Below are 19,194 nucleotides of genomic sequence, written 5' to 3' on the forward strand. Positions count from 1 at the left end.
TCAGAATATGTGCTGAAGTGGTTCTGGTAAAGGTAAGTGAGGGGGTGGTCTTTGCCCAACATGCCCTTCACTTTAATAAACATAATGTGTAGGTCGTGCCACTGTTAATTCAGTCAGCCTGGTCTTTGAGAAGTGAAGGACAAATATAACTATAACAAGAGACAGAGGAGAGTTCCAAAGAAAGCAACATATCCACAGCAGCATTTGCTTCAGAAGCAAAAATCTGGAATAAAGTAGGTGATCTTAAACTGGAAACTGTGGAGGTGGGAATGTGAAGGCCCATCAGCACTGACAGAGACACAGGCAAGGAGGAAGGGAATTCATGTGGGGGGTGGGGGTAGGGAGCTGAGCTCCCCACAACATAATCACGCAGCAGCGGCAACGTGAGGCAGCAAGCTGACCTAGCTGGGATGACCCCCTGATCCAGAAGGACCAGCAGCATGGCACACTGATCTCCTGGCTCTGCAGTTCCACAGGGGTAGAGGGGCTCCAGGAGCCACTCCTTTCCGTGACATCACATCACAAGGCAGGACCCATCTCTACACTAGGGTGTACATGGTGGTCAAGCCCTGAAAGAGCTCACTGATGCTCAGGGCCACTCAATCAAAACATCTAGGAATCACACACATGTTATCATGGAAGGCTGCCCAGGGACAGATGGGCCATAGGTGCAGATCTGATGGGAAAGTGGTCAGGAATTCTTGGAAGATGGAGAGAAGGGATGGAGGCCTCTCAGACATGGTGGAAATTCATAGAATTCACGCTAACAAATGCCTCACCTGCAGCAGTGAGAGTCTGACCAAGCAAGGGTAAACAGAACAAGTTTCAAATGGAAGTGGAAAGCCACAAACAAAGAGTCCAGTATCACTAAAGGCTCCAAGAAGAAACCACCACTCCACTACCAGTTCACATGAGGACGTGCTAACAGGGCTGCTCTCTAACAAATGGTCACTTGTTGGCCACATAAAAGGGGCAGGCAGAAACCCAGCTCCCAAAGTCAGATCCCAGGGGCTAACGAGTGCCTATTTCCGTCAATTATTGCTCCCCATGAGGCAGGGGGCCCCACCAGTGGCTGAATAACCTCCAAGCTGCTCCCTCAAAGGAAGAGGAAGGGGTACAAGCCTGGCAGTCAAAACCCTTGGACTCACTGGACACTTCATGTTCTCAGCCATCAAATGGGAATGACACTGACCCTGCCACCGCTACAGAAGCCTTCAGGCCTAAGGGCTTTCCAGGGATGAGGCACCACATGTGCCTGGCATGACCAACAAGAGACTCTCCTTGTTCCCCCTCATCTGTATCCCCTTCAGACCCCCTGATCTCCACCATGGCCCAGACAGGGCAGCCAGCCCCTGATCCTAGAGTACTCTTGGGTAGTTTACCCATGGATACTGCTATTGCAAACATATACTCCCTGGCACCCCTGCCCTGCTGCTCCCTCCACCTCCTGATTTGCCAAGAGCATACAAGATCCCTTTCCTCTGCCCTTTCACCCTTCTCCATCTCAATCCTGAATCCTCTCCCCGCCGGTCAGCTCCTAGATTTCTTCCATTTTTGTCCTCTTTCCCACTTATCCAAAATGATTCTTTTTTTTTTCCTTTTTTTTTTTAGGTTTTTGCAAGGCAAATGAGGTTAAGTGGCTTGCCCAAGGCCACACAGCTAGGTAATTATTAAGTGTCTCAGACCGAATTTGAACCCAGGTACTCCTGACTCCAAGGCCAGTGTTTTATCCACCACACCACCTAGCCGCCCCAAAATGATTCTTTAAGCGTCTCAGTTTGAGGCTGCCTTGTTCTGACTCCTCCAGCTCACTGCAGCCCCTCTCCCGGCCAGGTCGGCATCCATGCTCTCCCACATAGATGACTCCAGATCCAAGCCTCCCTCCCAGAATCTCACAATCCCTTCCAGACTTGGCTCAAGGGCTGCCTCCCTGACTAAGATCTTTCCTTATCCCCAGGTTTGCAAGCACCTCCCCACCAATCCTGCTTTGGGTTAACTTTGTAGATATTTAGGTATCTGCCTGCTGTTTTCCCCAAGAGAATCCAAGTTCTTGCAAGTACAGCATTTTGTCCTGTCTTCCACCTGCTGTACCCAAGCTCAGAGTCAGGAAATAGGGAGGTCAGAGGTGTTTAATTAAAGCTTGCCAAGGGGGACAGCCCTGGCAGAGCTTACTATATGTCCCCCTGCAGGAATAGAGAGGGAAACGGAGGACAAGGGGTGACCCCACCCCAAGGGTGGCAGAGAATGAAGGAGAGAATTCAGACCTAAGCCTTGGTCTAGCCAAGTGGAGCTCCCAGGCCCTTGTTCCAGCCTCATTCTTCAGAGCCACACCAGGTCAGCCCTCTAGGAGAGCATAGCGATAAAGACAGTGACCCGGCTTCTTCCTACTAGCTAATGTTCATTCCATGGCCACATGAAGCATCTTTCCTGGGCAAGGCTCTAGGGCCCAATGTCTCCCACAGATGAATGAGGAGCCCCTCTCCTCCCAGAGCTCACCATGTAACTGCGCCACCACACAGCAGGAGCGCAGCTGCAGTGTGACTGACCTGAATTAACAGCTACGGAACCTTTGCCATTTTTCACATCCACTATCCAGGTGGCTTCTTTCCCACCAGGGCCATCTTTCACCTTGAAGGCAAAAACACCACCAATTTTCTTGACATACTGTTCTCCTTCCTGTAAATGAGGAGGAAAAATCAGAATTACAGTCTACTAGTCTTGACAGATTGCTTTTTGTACAAAGGCTCCAAGCCCACATACTACCCCTTAGGCCAAGCAACCACCTGGCCCTGTGATCCCAGAAAGGCCATCCAATTCCAGCCCCAGCAGGAAGTAAAAAAAGAAAATGTGTTATATTTGACCACTCTCCTCCACGGTCCACCCTCTCCTCCATCACTCATATCCCCTCCCCTTCCCCTTGTCCCCCTTCTCTCCTTCTCACTCTAGATGTCTATGCCCATTGAGTATGTATGCTGTTTCCTCTCCCAGCTACCTCTGATGAGAGCAAAGATTCCCTCATTCCCCCTTGCCTTCCCCCCTTCCATATCATTGCAATAGCTCATTGTAATAAAAAAAAATCTTATTATATGAAATATCTTAGCCTATTCCACCTCTCCTTTCTCTTACTCCCATTACATTTCCCTTTTAGTCATTGACTCCATTTTTACTATATATCTTCAAATTCAGCTCTCTCCTATGCTTCACCTATAAAAGCTCCTACCTACTCTATTAAATGAGAAGTTTCCTATAAGTATTATCAGTATCATTTCTCTATGCAGGAATACATGCAGTTCATCATCATTAAGTCCCTCATATTTTACCCTTCTCCTCCACTCTCTATGCTTCACCTGAGTCCTGTACTTGAAGGTGAAACTTTCTGTTTAACTCTGGTCGTTTCAACAGAACATTTGAAATTCCCCTGGTTCACTGAAAGTCCATCTTTTTCCCTGGAAGAAGACATTCAGTTTTGCTGGGTAGTTGATTCTCAGTTGCATTCTGAGCTCTTTTGACTTGTGGAATATTACATTCCAAGCCCTATGAGCTTTTGATATAGTTGCTGCTAAGTCCTGTGTGATCCTGACTGCAGCATCACGATATTTGAATTGTATCCTTCTGGCTGCTTGTAATATTTTCTCTTTGATCTAGGAGTTCTGGAACTTGGCTATGATGTTCCTTGGGGTTGTGTTTTTTTTGGATCTCTTTCCAGGGGAGATTGATGGATTCTCTCAATTTCTATTTTGCCCTCTGCTTCTAGGATATCAGGGCAATTTTCCTGTAGGCATTCTTTAAAAATGATATCAAGGCTCTTTTCCTGATCATGACTTTCAGGTATCCCAATAATTTTTAAATTATCTTTCCTGAATCTGTTTTCCAGATCAGTTGTTTTTTCAAAGAGATGTTTCACATTTTCTTCTAATTTTTCATTCTTTTGGTTTTGAAGTATTGTGCCCTGATTTCTCATAAAATCAACAGTCTCCCTAAGTTCTATTCTTTGTCTGAAGGATTTGTTTTCCTCAGAGAGCTTTCTTATCTCTTTTTCCATCTGGCCAATTCTGCTTTTTAAAGCATTCTTCTCCTCAATAACTTTTTGAACTGTTTTATCCATTTTATCTATGCTGGTTTTTAACATGTTATTTTCTTCAGCATTTTTTTGGATCTCCTTGACTAAGCTGCTGACTTCTCTTTTCATGTTTTTCCTGCATCTCTCTCATTTCTTTTCACAATTTTTCTTCTATCTCCCTCACTTGATTTTCAAAATCTTTTTTGAGCTCTGTCATAGCCTGAGCCCAATTTCCATTTTTCTTAGTCTTTAGATACAGATACTTGGACTTCCTCATCTTCATTTTTTTCTTTTTTTGTTGTTTTTTTTTTTGTTTTTGCAAGGCAATGGAGTTAAGTGGCTTGCCCAAGGCCACACAGCTAGGTAATTATTAAGTGTCTAAGACCAGATTTGAACTCAGGTACTCCTGACTCCAGGGCTGGTGTTCTATCCACTGCGCCACCTAGCCGCCCCTTCCTCATCTTCAGATTGAGTATTTTGATCCTTCTTGGGATCACAAAGTATTGCTCAATGGTGTTCCTCTTTTTTCTCGGTTTACTCATTTCCCCAGCCTGTGCCTGGTTTTGGGGTGCTTCCTGAGCTTTTGAGTATTACTGGGACAACCCCCCCCACAAGGATCTCAGTGTGTGAAGCTCTGTCTTCCCTCCTGGTCTGTGAATGACCACAGGCACACTCCTCTGCCATGGGGCTGAGGTGGTGGTGGGGGGTGTCCTAGACTACAATCAGGATCTGAATGTGGTCAGAGTCTCAGAGTCCTGTTCCAGGTACAGGGGATGGGATGCTTTTTGTAAGCAGCCCCACAGACTCCTCGGGGACCTCCCCAGGAGAGGTCATGGGGCAGCTTTCCCCAGGAGAGTTGAGGTGACCAAAGCCAAAGAGCGCTGGGGAAGGGAGTACTGAGGTGAAAAGACCTTTCTGACTGAAGTAGAATTTGGTATCAATACTAAAAACCAAAGAGGAGATTGGACCAGTCTTCATGTTTTTATTCACACAACACCCACGATGGAATAAGCTGCCCTGCCCTGGTTTCCATCAGTTAGAGTGGACCAAGGTTGTGTCAGAGCTCCTAATAATAACCAATTACACAAGCTTTGGGGGCTCCAAGATTCAAGGCATCAGAAGACAAGCTTAAACAAAGCTAGCCCATAGTCTCAAAGATCTCAGAGTCCTAAGGCTTAGCAAAACCAGGAAATAAATCTGGAGAAAAATGCTGCCTCTTGTTCCTTCAATGTCCTCTGACCAGAGCAGCTCCTCCAAGCCACAGCCTGAAGCTGGCTCAGCACAAGGTGCCCCTCCTTTAAAGGAAGCTCCCTCCCACTCCTGCGGAGCCCAGGCTGCTCCTCCTCCTCAACTGTCAGGCCCATCACTGGGAGTCACCTCAGTTTGTCTTCAAAGCACATTTCAGAGTCACTCTTCCTAGACACCCCCCCCAAGACAGAAGCAAACTGCAGAAATCCTAGGGGGCAGATTCCAGATTCCCTCTTGTCCAAATTGGACACACAGGACATGCTTTGGCTGTTAGGCCTCTCCCAACATCACAGCTCTCATTACACTGAGTAGGAAGGAAATGAGGAAGAAAAGAAAACAAAACATGGAGAGCAGAAAGAAGTCACCCCCCCTCCATCCTGAGAGCAGCCTGCCCCCCCACCCGCCACAGCCAATGGGCTGCCACACACACACTGAATCAACAGAGTCATGATCGAATTCCAAACAGGATTATGGAGGGTTGTGCCAACAAGGACAAAAGTGGAAAGCAAATCTTTTCTAGAGCTTCCTTTGCTATTTCACAGTAAGCTCTTAGAAAAAAGTAAAGACCAATGGCTTGTGGTGCTTCTTCGGTAAGATAGAAGTCTAAATCCTGGGACAATTCCAACAGACGAGGCCAGTGGCCATATCTGTGACTTGTCAAAGGAAGATACTCAGGGGAGGGAGGTGAACTGACTCTTCAGATAAACACCTCCAAGAGCAGAAGAACTCTAAGGAACTGAGAAGAGGGAACTTGTCCTAGTCAGCACTGGACCAGACACCTCTGGCTCTCTCCACCACACCAGACGATGCCTCCATCTCCAAGATAATCATCATGGACACTATTATTATGAACAAATTAAATTCCTGTTGCACTCAAAAGTGCTTCCATCCAAAAAGCCCTGGGAAGGATGCAGTGCCATTGCTCCTCTCTCACCTGCATCTCCAGATTCTCTGAAAGCACTAACCAGGTACTGGGGCGGGGGGGGGGGGGGATTACAGCTTAGCCCCCTGACTTCTAGCCCCTGGGCCAGAACCCCCCCATCCACCCATCCAATCTTTCCCTCTGGATGGGACTGAGTGGCTGGCAGTGCTCCTCAGAAAGAAAGCAAAAGAACACAAGAATGTTATTAAAATTGGATCTTGCATCCAAATGTAGGCTCATTGATGAAACTTCAATTTTCTTGAGGAAGTTAAGGAAGTTCAGTTTAAAGCTTCAGAAAAGGGAACTACCACAACATGGAGTCCAAGGCCCAGAAAGATTGGCCGACAAAACTGGGCCCTTTGGCTGCATGAGACAAGTCAAGAGTGATGCCATGAACACTGTCTTCAAAGTCTCTAGAGAAGTATAAGGTGGGAAAAAAGATTAGATGGCTTCTGCTCAGCTCCTTGGCAAAATCTAGGCAAATTAGGTGGGAACTCCAAAAGCAAAGACTTCCTTACAGCAAGAACATTCCAAGGAGAAGCAGGTGCCTTGAGGGGCAGGGGTGTCCCCATGGCTGGAGGACATCTACCCTAGGAAGCTGGACCTCAGCTGTCAGGAGGATGGAAGGCATTGGAGGCCCCCCATAATTTGACATTCTGTAAAAGCATAATTCTCTGCCTCCTGGACTGAACCAATATGGCATTTCTTATGTTCTAGGTTTTCAAAATAAAAGAATTTTTCTAATTCATTTACAAATTGAGTTATAAAAACTTTTTTTTTAATTGGAGAGATGTAAAATAAAACTCTATGGTCTTGGGAAAGCTCCTTCACTCCTTGGGCTCTTCAGCTATAGAATGAGAGTGGCTGCTTGGGCTGATCTTTATATTTCAGGTATTTTCAGTGCAGCCTATGAGGATCCTACTAGAAACGATTTCAAAAGAATTGAGAAGGGGGGCAGCTAAATGGGGCAGTGTATAGAGCACTGACCCTGGAGTCAGGAGGACCTGAGTTCAAAGCCAACCTCAGACACTTATTACCTAGCTGTGTGACCTTGGGCAAGTCTCATAACCCCATTGCCTTACACAAACAAAAAAAAAAAAAGAATTGAGAAAAGAAGAGAATGGATGGAGGAGCCTTGTTTCTTTTGTTCCAAAAGGTGGACAGTTTTTCCAAAGTCAAGTAAAATAAATCATCCAAGACAGCTGTCTAAGTAACAGAAAAAGAATGGATTCAAGACTTTTTTAGAGGTAGTAATGAGGAAAAAAAAAGGCAAAACAGATATATTTTACTCAAGACTTAAAATTCAACTGGAAACAAAAAGGTCTGTTCTAAAACAACTGTTCTGAGCATTTTCCAAAATAAGGTCTATACAGTCTGTAGGTCCCAGACATTCAGAAATTCAGCCAAGAGGGTAATAAAACCCAGATATATAAAACAACTAGTTCCAAAGCACTGAATTATGCTCTAAAAATCAAACCATATTGAAAAAAATTAAGCCAAACTTCCCCTGGTCATTTCTCTTAAATGCAGAGATAATAAAGAAGACCCACAGGCTTGTTGTCTCCCTTCCCTGCTCCCCTCAGGGTCTTCATACTAGCTAACTGACCACCACATGCCACCTGATTTCACTGCAGACCCCAGACCTGGATACCTGGGCATTTCTCAAACCCCTTTTGCCAGAATTATTCATTACAGAGAATGAGAAACAGAAAGCATTTGCAATTCCTGGTATCACACAAGTAGCCAAGGCAAGGTTCGAGTCCAGCATCTCAGACTCCATATCTAAGGTTCTTCCCATCATTTTTGATCCAAACCATCTCATGATTGGAGCTGACTCATGGATCTCTTTTCCTTTCCTTTGGGTCCCTCCCATCCCTTAACCCACATTTTTCTAGGAAAAAAAAATGAAAAAAGATTACTGACCTCTTCAAGCTTCTTCTCAATCTCTTTAAAGATTAGATTTGCCTTAAATCCATCAAATGCCGAACTGGCAGGAAAAGCTTCAATATGTCTTCTGAAAGAAAAGAAAGAAACCTGTCAGTTTACTTAAGCCTCAAGTCCACAGCATTCATTAAGCATTTCTATGAGCCAGGCACTCTGCTAGGCAATGGGGATTCAAAAACCAAAACCAAACAATGCCTGGCTTCTGGGAGCTTACAGTCTCTTAAGGGAGCTATGCACAGATCTAGGTTCACACAGAATAACCCAAATAAAGAGACACGAGGCAGTTAGGGGATGCAGTTAGGGAAGGCGGGCATGAGTAATTGGGGCAGGGAGCAGGCAGGGCTTGGGTCCAAGGAGTGCTTAAGTGGGATCTGCATGGCAGACAGCCATGGAGGCCAAAACTGAGTGGGGGAGGAGGGAGCTGCCAGGAAGCCAAGGGGTTCAAAGCTGAGGGAGCTACTGGGGTTTACTGAGGAGAAGAGCAGGACAAGGAAGCAGAGGACCCTGGGAGTGGAGCTCTAAGTGAAAGAGAACAAAAGACACATTTCTGCCTCAGATCATCTATAAAATAGGGGACTGAATTGGTTCCAACAGTTATCTCTACAGTTATGATGCAAATAGATGGTCTAACTTGGACTTGGAGAAGATCACTTGAGTGACTGGGTCTAGGACAGATGGGAACAGAGAAAGGTGGGGGGGGGCAGGAGGAGCCCACACAGGTGGACTTCATCCAAGTCTCCCACCTGAAATAGGGTGGTGATACATGAATAGAGAGAAGGGAGAGATATTGTGAAAGGAGGAACATGGGCTGCCAAATGACTGGATACATGGAGTAGAGTAAGGCTCCAAGGATAACAGGTCAGACCTTGACAGTGCTGCAGACCTGCATGATTCTATAGAGGTTGATGTCCTGATAATAGAAGTTCAGAAGAAGGGAGGGAAGAGCCCAAGGTCTGTTCTAGTCATGTTGAATATTAGATGTTTTCAGGGTCCTCAGGAAGGTGACAATGTCATCCAACCACATCTGGCCAGACCTGGGAGTCATCAGTGGGTGATACCCCACATGAACTACAGCTCTTAGGGTTCAGCAACCCTTTACAAGCTATGCACATTTTTCTTGAAGCCCTCACATAACAGGCAACCCCTTCTACCTCAAGGTAGCACTACCTGACAAGTTTTTGTTTGGCCCTTTGGAACATCCACCTAGTTCTGCTGGACCAAGCAGATGTTACCTAAGCAGTCCATCAATCCACAGTTCTCTCCCCTCTACTATGCACCAGGAACTGTGCTGGGTTGCTCAGAGGATTCTAAGCCTCCTGTCTTTAATCAAATCCAAAACAAACAGGGTTCAGCAAGGCTTCCAAGCAGCTCATCTCTCTACTCATTTCCTTTTGTTCCATTTTCAAAAGAATAAAAAAAATCAAAACTCATCATCCCTTCAGAAAACCAGTATTAAGTCTCTTGACTCTGCTCCTTCTTGTGACCTTTTCTGGATTTGGAATCAAAGACTTTGAGCACAACTTCACCCTTCCCCCATTCTAGGTCACTTTCCTTATCTTTAAAAAGTCATAGTTAGACTAAAGTCCCTCCAAGGTCCCAGTTCACTTAGGGAGATGATCCTAACTTGACTTCTGCTCCAAAATTCCAGAAGGTTCCAGCTGGAAAGAACTTTAAGTTTCAAGCTCTCATTTGGACAGCTGGGAGGCAGAGAGAGATGAAACCTGCCCAGGGTCCCACAAGCTGCCTCACTGCAGCTCTTCCCTTCTCTCCTTCCCATAAAACCACTTCATCTGCCAGCACCAGTGAACTGGTCTGCATGTCCTCAGCTGCCACATTATTGCCTTAGTTATACAGTAAGATCTGTTTATGTGGCTTTGGATAGCTTCCATGTGAATGATTTATAAATCTGATGAGTTAAGTAATTTCTATCAACTGTATCACTGATAAAAAATGTCAAAGGAACAAACCTAGCAAGGAGAAATCTTTCTCTCTAGATAGAAACTTGGGGTCAAATGAGAGTTCACAGGTCATCCAGTTCAAGCCCTCCTCCCAGGATCCCACTGACAGTAGTCCTAATGGGCAGCCAGCAAGCTTCTGCCAGATACAGCTGGGAAGCAGCCCATTCCCCTCATCCTGAGGAGGTAGCTGTTGGTCAGGTAACTCTGGTCCACTCTACCTGTCTCTGTACTGCTCTGGCGATGAGCAGAACAAAGTGAAGCTCTCTTCACACATATTCTTTCATATATTTAAAGGCCTTTACCATAAGGCATTAATGATTCTATATATTTCTGACACCATAGTTCAAATAGGATCCACTTCAAAGTAAAATCAATGTATCAATTTTTAAAATGTTTAAAATAAAAACTGAAGAGTGGCACAGGATCATCTGCATAAAAGGATTCACCTCAGCATTGCCCTCAGACAACCCATCAGTTGACTGCCTCTCTGTCTGGATTCTATTTTCAAAGCTTAAAATGGCACCTAATTTCATCATGTGAAGGCTTTGTTGCTCCCAGCTGCAAGAGCTGCCACACCACCACTAAGTCCAGGACTCCCCCGCCCACAGTCTTCTGCTTCTGGGACACTATCAGTGCACCCTGCTCATGGGGCCATCTCTTATCAGTTGCTTCTGCTTCACACTCTTCGCTAGGACAAAGTTCTAAGATGAGGCCTTGGTGGCTGGAAGCAGCTCCCAGAAACACTCCCCATCACCTCCAAAGTCCTATGCTCAAAAAATTCACAGACTTACGGGGTCCAAAAGCAGAAACCCATGTAAGTGCAAAGAGACAAATGAAGATTAAAAAGAAACTTCTATCATGACCAGCACCCTATGACTGAGCTGTTGGCAGTTCCCAACCAGTTAATTCCCCAACAGTTAACCAAAGAGATGACAAACAAGGTGCTGGCAGTGAGTTCTTCTTTTGATTGTTCTATGTGAAATGAAATCCCATATTTTAACCAGACACCTACCTCTCACATGGTCAGTCTACAAAGAAGTCAGGTTCCACACACACATGAGGCAGCCATCAAGATTTCTAATTTAATTATCACAACTGGGGTTCAGGGTACATCCTTGTTCCAAAAGCACTTCCCCATCCAGTATGACCTCCATGGTCTCCAAGAGAAGTTCCATTTGGAGGTTCCCCCAATGTGCCTCAGACATTGCTCAAGGTCCTGTCACATTCCACAGCCTCAGCTTCCTAAGCTATAAAATGGGGATAACAGCAGCTCCCTCCTAGCATTACTGTGAGATCAATGAGATAATACCTGGGGAGCACCTGGCAGAACTGTATAAATGTGAGTCATTACTATGATGATGCCTTCATATCACTACCTAGCCAAGGTACATCCTTTCCAACTTACACCACTCCTTCCATGGAAAATGTCAATATGCTGCTGCCTGTTTGTGCCCACCATGGGGTTTCCTGGGAGAATGCAATATGCCAAAGTCATTTTTCCTACCAGACTCATGGTTACAGCAATACAAGAGAGGTCTTGGTCAGAAATTCCTTTGGTCAGTGCAGACAGCCAACTTTCCTATAACTTGGTCTCCGAGAGCAGCCTGGGGAACTTCCCAGAGTCACCCAACTGACTTGAGTGAGGCCTTCCTGGGCCTGCAGGCGCCTCTGCAACCACTGCCTCTCAGGGCTAGAAAGAGCTCCCGTGGCTTCTCAGAAGGAAGGTTTTGAGGGTTTTGAGGGGGAGTAGGGTGTTTCAAGAAGAAATCTAGAGTCACTGAAAGCATCGGAATCTCCTGGATACAACCTGGCCTGTTTTCATTCCATTTCATCTTGGACCCAGCTGGCTGCTGGGGCAGCTCAGAGAGACATCCCATTCACCCAGACAGTGATGTGGAACAAAGAGACTAGGGAGCAAGGGATCACTTCTACTCAATGGGGACAGATTAAGGTAAATTCATGAAGGGGTGGCACCTTAAACAAGACCTTGAAGGAAGAGAAGGAATTCAGGAGACAGAGATATGGACAAAGGCCATGGTAGACAAAGGTACAGGAAATAACATAAGCAAAGAGGACAGGAGAAACATCAAACAGCTACCAATTCAGTTTGGCTGGAACACAGATTCCTACGAAAGTGAGTGGTGTGAAATAAAGCTGGAAAAGTACTCTGGAGACATACGAGAGAAGAACTTCAAGGCCAAAATGAGGCTGGAAAGGAGGCAGACAAGAGGAGGCAGGGAGAACATTACAAGTCTGAGGCCTAAGGGATGGGGACAACAGTGGTACCTCAACCAAGAGGGTGAAGGGAGAAAGTCAAGGTAGGGGAAGTGATCAGGGGCATGAAAAGAGGCTGAAGACAGAGTCTGATAAACACACTTCAGGGGAAGCAAAGGAGACCCCAAAAAGAGCCAAGAAGTAAGGGAAGACCATGACAGATGATGGCAGTCATGAAAGACAAGTAACAAGTGAGAACGGTTAATAGTGTGGACATGGCTCTGAGGCACAGCACGGGAAGGCCCTTTGCTCAGCTGTTACCAAGTCCTCTGGGACCATCAAGAGCCCAGGTTCAATAGGAAGGTAGAAAGGAAGAATGCAGGGAATGAGGATAGGATTGTCCAAACTATTCTTTCCAAAAGGCTGGCAGTGAGGAGCAGTAACATGGCACAATAAAATAAAATTTTAACATGGGTCTGGAAGGATAAAGGTTTGGGATCTCAACCCTGAAACTTACTGGCTGTGTGACCACTGGCAGCCACTTCCCTCAGTCTCAGTTTCCCTATCTGTAAAATCAGGACAGTAATACCTGAGAGGCCAACAAATGACAGAATGTGTCTGATGCCTTGTAAATCTTAAAGAGTTGGAGGGGGGGGTTGGAAGGAGGGAGTAGTTAGAGGGGGTAGCAAAGTCAAAAGAAGAGGGTTGGGGGGGTTGGAGTAGTGGAACATGTTTGTAGGTAGGAGGAAGTCAAAAGGGGGACAAATCTGAAGATGTTCTAAATGCTACAGGATAAAATTTCACACCAACCAGAAGAGTTTGATATTAAAAATGAATGTACCATGGAATTTTTTCTTAAATAGACCACAGTCTAAAAATATAAATTGGTTCTAATTCTATACTTGGCTAATTCTCCTACTTAAAAAAAATAAAATTCTTATTTTCCCCAAGAGAAGCTACATAGCCCATGCAACAACCAGCCACATTCAAAGCTAGTCTAAATGAAGGGAAGGTCAAACTCCAAGTCAAAACCCTCTGAAGATAAAAGAAATGGGACTGTTCTGGTTTGGCTTTCTTTAAAGACAGTTTTACAATCTGACTAGGAGCACAAAGCCTGGACTGATAATCAAAATACAATTACCATTATTGCTTTACAATGGAAAATTTACTATCCTTTTCCCTAATTAATAGCAATGAAATATGTGCCATTACATTTAAGCCAGTGATAAAATGAAATTTTGTTGTTCTGCAGTCAAGAATATTTTACATGGTAGACAAAACATTCAAAGGATTTTTCTTAGTTAGGAAAGCTCTAGGGAAGAAAAACAAAATTAAGATAGAAGACTGATAAGAACTCTTCAAATGGTGATAGTCTTTCCTCTTTGAAATATGTCTTAGGTAAAAATAAATTTTCTAATTCAATTAATTACAAGAAGCAGTTATCATCCCCATAAAGGACCATTGATTCATCTAGAGATTTACCTAATGGCAAGTACCAGAATGGTTCTCTTTTAACATGCCAAAAGACTCACTCTGGAACCAGTCACACTGATTTCTCCCATATACTGAGAACTCTGAATTCCTTGGGACTCAGATGATCCTTATGGATTGCTACTGGAGCAGGTTACAACCTATGAGTCAGAGCCTTGGCATTTCTTACTTTGTGAAAACTAGTGGATCTCAATGCTTAAGTCTTCATCTTCACTACAAGACTGGCCTGGCTGCTTTGGTCTTTTGGTCTGATTTGTGTTGCCTTCTTGCAAAGAAGCTACCCCCCCCCCCCCCCCCGCCAGAGAATACAGTTCACTGCCACCTACTCACATTCAACAAGGTGAGTAAGATATAGAAAAAGGAAGTCATTTTAAGAACCTAAGGGTCTGCTTTTTCCTGTGTACAGAAACTTTCTCCAACAGCCCAGTCCACTGGGCTTCTCAAAGTCAGCGATGATCAGGAGCAGAGCAGGTGGCTTTGCTAAAAAGAGAGGTTTTCAATGAAATGTACACAAGGGAGAGTGAATGGTCCAGGAAGGCCAACAGTGCAATTCACAAAGCCTCCTGGACAAGAATCATACCTCTGACTCAATGATCATGATGCTTATCTTCTAGTGTTTATCTCTATTAAGTAGCTGTATCTCACATCTATAATTATTATTGATAAGCAGCAAATCTAAGGAATGCACAACAGAAAACTCTTTCTAGGCAGGACTCCTCAGTCTAATAAGCCAGTAGTTATATAAGAAATCAAAGCAATAAATATTTACTTAAAGAGAAGAAAATATTTATTGAGCAGGATGATAGGATCCACAAGAAATGTAACCATCAGTTCTTTCTCCTGGAAAAATGCAACTAGAAAAAGGACAAATATAAAAAACTAAACAAATACACAAACAACAAAAACCCCACTCAACAGAAATGGATAAACTACAACTTGATGCATCAAAATTGGCAGTTAATTTGTCTAAGCCAAATTTTAGAGAGCCTGGGTAGGAAGTTGGAATAGGTTAATTTTCACATATGTTGTGCATTTTACATCACTTACCAGACACATAACCAATCTGAGCATCAGCCTATTAAAGTCCTGTGTATGTCATCTACAAATGGCCTTTAAATTTTGACTTAGACTAGATCGACACTGGAAGCTAATGATGTTAAATTTTAAAGGAGTCAATGAGAGAATGTGTTCAAAGGAATAGTTTTTATAGCCATGGGGCATCTCTAGTAATTTCAATTAACAGAGTACTGCCTTATAACTTTGTATAAAATCTCTACTTACTTCCTTGTATGTTTATCATGTCCCCCAGAGCAATGTAAACATTTTGAAGTCAAGAACTGTTTGCTCTGGGTCCTGGTCCCCCACCCCAGCCCAGTCCTCGGATGCAACGAAGTCCTCTCCAAGAAGTGGGTCAGAGCTGGGTGTGCCAAGTGCAGCAGATACAAAAAGGGCTAAAGGACAGATCCTCCCTCTCGGAACTCTAATGGGGGGACAACAAGCAAACAGCTATGCATAGAACAAGAAAAGTGTACACACATGTAATTAAGTAGGTGCTTAAATGCTGGCTGACTTAAATGATCTGGGTCTCTTCCAAGAAACAAAAATACTTTGTAGGACACTGGTCGTTTCTCTGTGAAGAGAGCCTGTAAATTGTTCTGAAGCCAAGGATGTCTGAAATCAATTCCCTTGACACCTTTTTTACACTCCCTTCCATAAGTGAATCCTTTTTCTCCCACTCTCCTCCTGTCAGACCTACAACAATTCTGTATTAGTGCATCTTAATTACATTTATTATACATGAAGAAGAAAATGCTTAAACTGGTGCTTAAAAGCAATTCTTGAAAACTTAATATTTTTTCTAAAATATTATAAACCCTGCGTGAGACATTACAGAAGGTCAATATTTACTGAGATGATGCAGGGCTAGAGAGTGGTTTTTGTCAGTTTGTTTATTTTTTACCATGAATTAGCTTTATTGGTTATGAGACCTTTCCATATTAAAAAAAATTCAAAATATTGTAGTATTAAATTGAAATTATTTTTCTTATCAGTCTCATTTTTAGTCTTAAGCTTTGTTAGTCCTCATATTTCTAGACTATTTCACTCATAGTTCTAGAATGGGGGAACAATAAAACTGGAAATTATGTAATCAGGGTCTTTTTGTGACTTTATTATCAAATACTTTATCATGAAGTCTTGCCAATTAACTGTTCAGTTCAAAAAGTGATGTCACTAAAGTCACTAAATCTAAAAACTCAATTCAAAAAATATAATACTGAAGATACAAAAATTAAAGAAGCCACAGTCGCTACCCTTGGGAAGTATAATAATAAGCCTACTAGGGGAAATAAAATCTAGATTTATGTAATAGTTGTCTGCATTAAGAGGAAGGGGTGTGGTTTAGGGAAACTGGAAAAGGAAGAGAGCACTTTCAGTTTGAGAATATTAGAGAAAGTTTCAAGGAATGGGGAGCTGTGCCAGGAAAGAAGATTAAGATTTCACAGGGAAAAAAAAAAGATTTCACAGAGAAAGTGCTCCAAGCCTGAGGGATGTTTTCCAGGAAAGCACAGAGGTGGAAACCAAAGGATGAAATGAGGAACACAGAAGGCCAATGTGGCTGACAGTGCATGGAAAGGAACAGTATGAAATAAGAAGGTGGTCATCTGTTCAACAAAAATTTACTGAACATTACAACATGGAAGGACTTTTTCATAGGTATTCTAGGAGACTCGAAAGTAAACCTATTAATAATGGACAAAATAAACAACTAAAACTAGGTTCTAACAAGGCATTACTTGGGGTTCAAAGGAGGGAGCAAAGGTGATACCTGAGAAAGATCAGGTAAGTCTTTGAGGAAGAGGCAGTGGATGAACAGATGAAGATGGGAGGAGGGCATTCTGAGCTAAGTCAGGCCACATAGCTTGTGTGGGACAACCAGCCAGTGACAAGCCTAGGGCTAGATGCTGCCAAGTAGAATAGTAAGGGATGGAAGAAAACTAGAAGAAAGGTTTAAACTAGGTCAACCAATATGGGATATTAAGATTAGTTTAGCTAGGTGGTGCAGGTAAAACTGATGACATGATCTGCTGAAATTTTCTTCCATCCCTGAATAGTCAGTCAAAAATAAATGACAAAGATTCAATGATGCTAATTTGACAAAAATCTAAGCTCACATTATTATCCTTCAACTATTTTCTGTACTCTATATAAATATTTATTCAAAAAGTAATCATTTGGAGCAGCTAGGTGGTGGTGTAGATAGAACACTGGCCCTGGAGTCAGGAGTACCTAAGTTCAAATCTGGCCTCAGAAACTTAATAATTACCTAGCTGTGTGGCCTTGGGCAAGCCATTTAACTCCACTGCCTTGCAAAAAATAAAAAAAATAAAAAGATTAGCTTGGGATAAGATGTCCTTATTCTGTGCATGTATCTACTTGCCCAGGGTTATTGAGAAAAACTTTCCTGGAAGAATAAATGGTTTCATTTATCTATGTATAGTGCAATTTAGAATAGTAGGGGTCAAAGGCCTAGAGGCAGAAGAGATCTCAAAGGCCATTTTAGACAAACCTCCTCCCCTATTCTTTCACAGAGGAGGAAACAGAGACCTTGAGAAATAAGCTGACTTGCCCAAGATGGAATGGTGAGTGTCAGAAGCAAGATGTGAGCCAGAATCTCTGACTCTGGAGTCTGTCCGTCCTTTTCTGCTGGCCTCTGATACACAATAGGAGCTCCTGAGATTTCTTCTTAACTCCTTCCCCAGCCACTATCCTAAGTGGCAGCTCACAAAGCAGAGGGCACAGCTTCTAAACTGATATCTCACAAAGTACCAGGAATACCTTCTACACTGGCAGCTCACAAAGCACTGGGCACACCTTCTACAATAGCAACTCACAAAGCAGCGGGCACTCCTTCTACACTGGATCCTCACAACAGCCTGGTGGGGGGCTCCAGAATCGCTGAGGCTGTGAGAGGGGACATCATGTCTCCTCCAAACGTCTCCTGACTGGAATCTAGTATCTGATTAGCTACCTCAGGGTGCTTCTAAAGGTTGTTCAAATGATGCCTAGAGCTAACTAGATCCGGTTTGGGCAGAAGAGATTCCACTAAGATTTTTTTAAACTGCTCCATGGAAATTCTAAAAAATAATTCCATCAAGATAAAATCAATATTGCTTAATAAGGTTAAAGAAGCAGAGCTTCCAAATTAACAACTTTTAATCAAGTAACTGCCTGTACAGACTTGAAAAGAACATACAACTACAAACACCAGGGCCACCTTCAAGTAAAAGTATAGTGTGTCCTTTAGGAACAAAAATCCTTCAGACAAAAACTGAAAGTGCTAACATTCTAGTAAGAGGCTGAGGTCATTCTTAATTATAAAAGATGGCTCTCAGGATCCAGAGAAAAAAATGCAGGTGACGTAAGATCGGGGAAAAAAGTCAATAAGAATCGATTTGTTTAAAACAGAAAGATGAACCGAAATTAGGAAATGGTAGTGAAAGCAGTAACATACTGTTGGAGAGCTGGGTTCTAGCCCTAGTGCCTTCAATAACTCCCACACAACACCTTAGTTTATTAATGATCTCATAACTGAAAAAATTCAATGGTCTTTTCTCGTACTTCTTGACTCTACCGACCACTTCCTTCCTCCAGAATGTTCTCCTTGCTCAGCTCTCACAGCACATTCTCACGATCTCCTCAGTCCCCACTGGTTCAACTATTATCTCTTTTGAGATGGCTCCCGAGTCTGGATATTTAGTCCAAGTCAGTCTCCTGGTCTCCAGATTCACATGAATGCCCTACAGGCAGATCAGATTCAACACCCTATAATTCCATAATCCAGGCAACATCTTTCCTCCACTCTTAGTAATGTTCTCATTTTTCTGAGGACTATATTTCCTGTCCTCCAGGTGGGTAATGTTGGCATTATTCTGCTACTGTTCACGTCCCCCACTGCCCGCCATGTACCCACTCGGCTATCAAGTATTCCTTAACTTTTTCTTTATGAAGATCCCCTTCTCCACTCACAAAACCTACACTGTACACGTGAAGCACTGCCCAGCCCCAAACCTTGGCACAAACCACCTTGGATGGCCTGTCTCTAGGGGCAGGTGGCACCTTCCGTGAGCCCCGGGGGGTGGGGTCCATCACTGGGCTGAGGTGAGATCTCAACGCTTTTAAAGCTGTTGGTCTAGCCGCCTTTCTCCTAAGTCAAGGTCCTCACCGGCAGGTGGCACAGCTAGCACCCCTCGGGCAAGGGCACCTGACTCCGGGGGCTCCGTCCGCTCAGCAGCAGCTCCAAGGAGACCCCAAATGGGGCCCGAGGCCTCGGCCGTGAGCGAGGTCCGAACCCCATG

The 19,194-nt window shown here is 43.9% G+C and overlaps 1 protein-coding gene across 2 annotated transcripts in view; it reads right to left on the reverse strand.

Moving 5' to 3' along the window:
- SCP2 (sterol carrier protein 2) overlaps positions 1 to 19,194 on the reverse strand; it is an 80,190-nt gene that overhangs the window by 6,323 nt on the left and 54,673 nt on the right. For both annotated transcript variants that reach the window (XM_074221415.1, XM_074221416.1), the window contains 2 exons: positions 8,154 to 8,244; positions 2,547 to 2,676 (listed from right to left, as the gene is read on the reverse strand). In XM_074221415.1, the coding sequence (XP_074077516.1) occupies positions 2,547 to 2,676; positions 8,154 to 8,244 (221 nt within the window). The remainder of the gene's footprint in view (positions 1 to 2,546; positions 2,677 to 8,153; positions 8,245 to 19,194) is intronic.

Source organism: Macrotis lagotis, chromosome 2 (assembly GCF_037893015.1).
Source record: "Macrotis lagotis isolate mMagLag1 chromosome 2, bilby.v1.9.chrom.fasta, whole genome shotgun sequence".
NCBI lineage: Eukaryota > Metazoa > Chordata > Mammalia > Peramelemorphia > Peramelidae > Macrotis > Macrotis lagotis.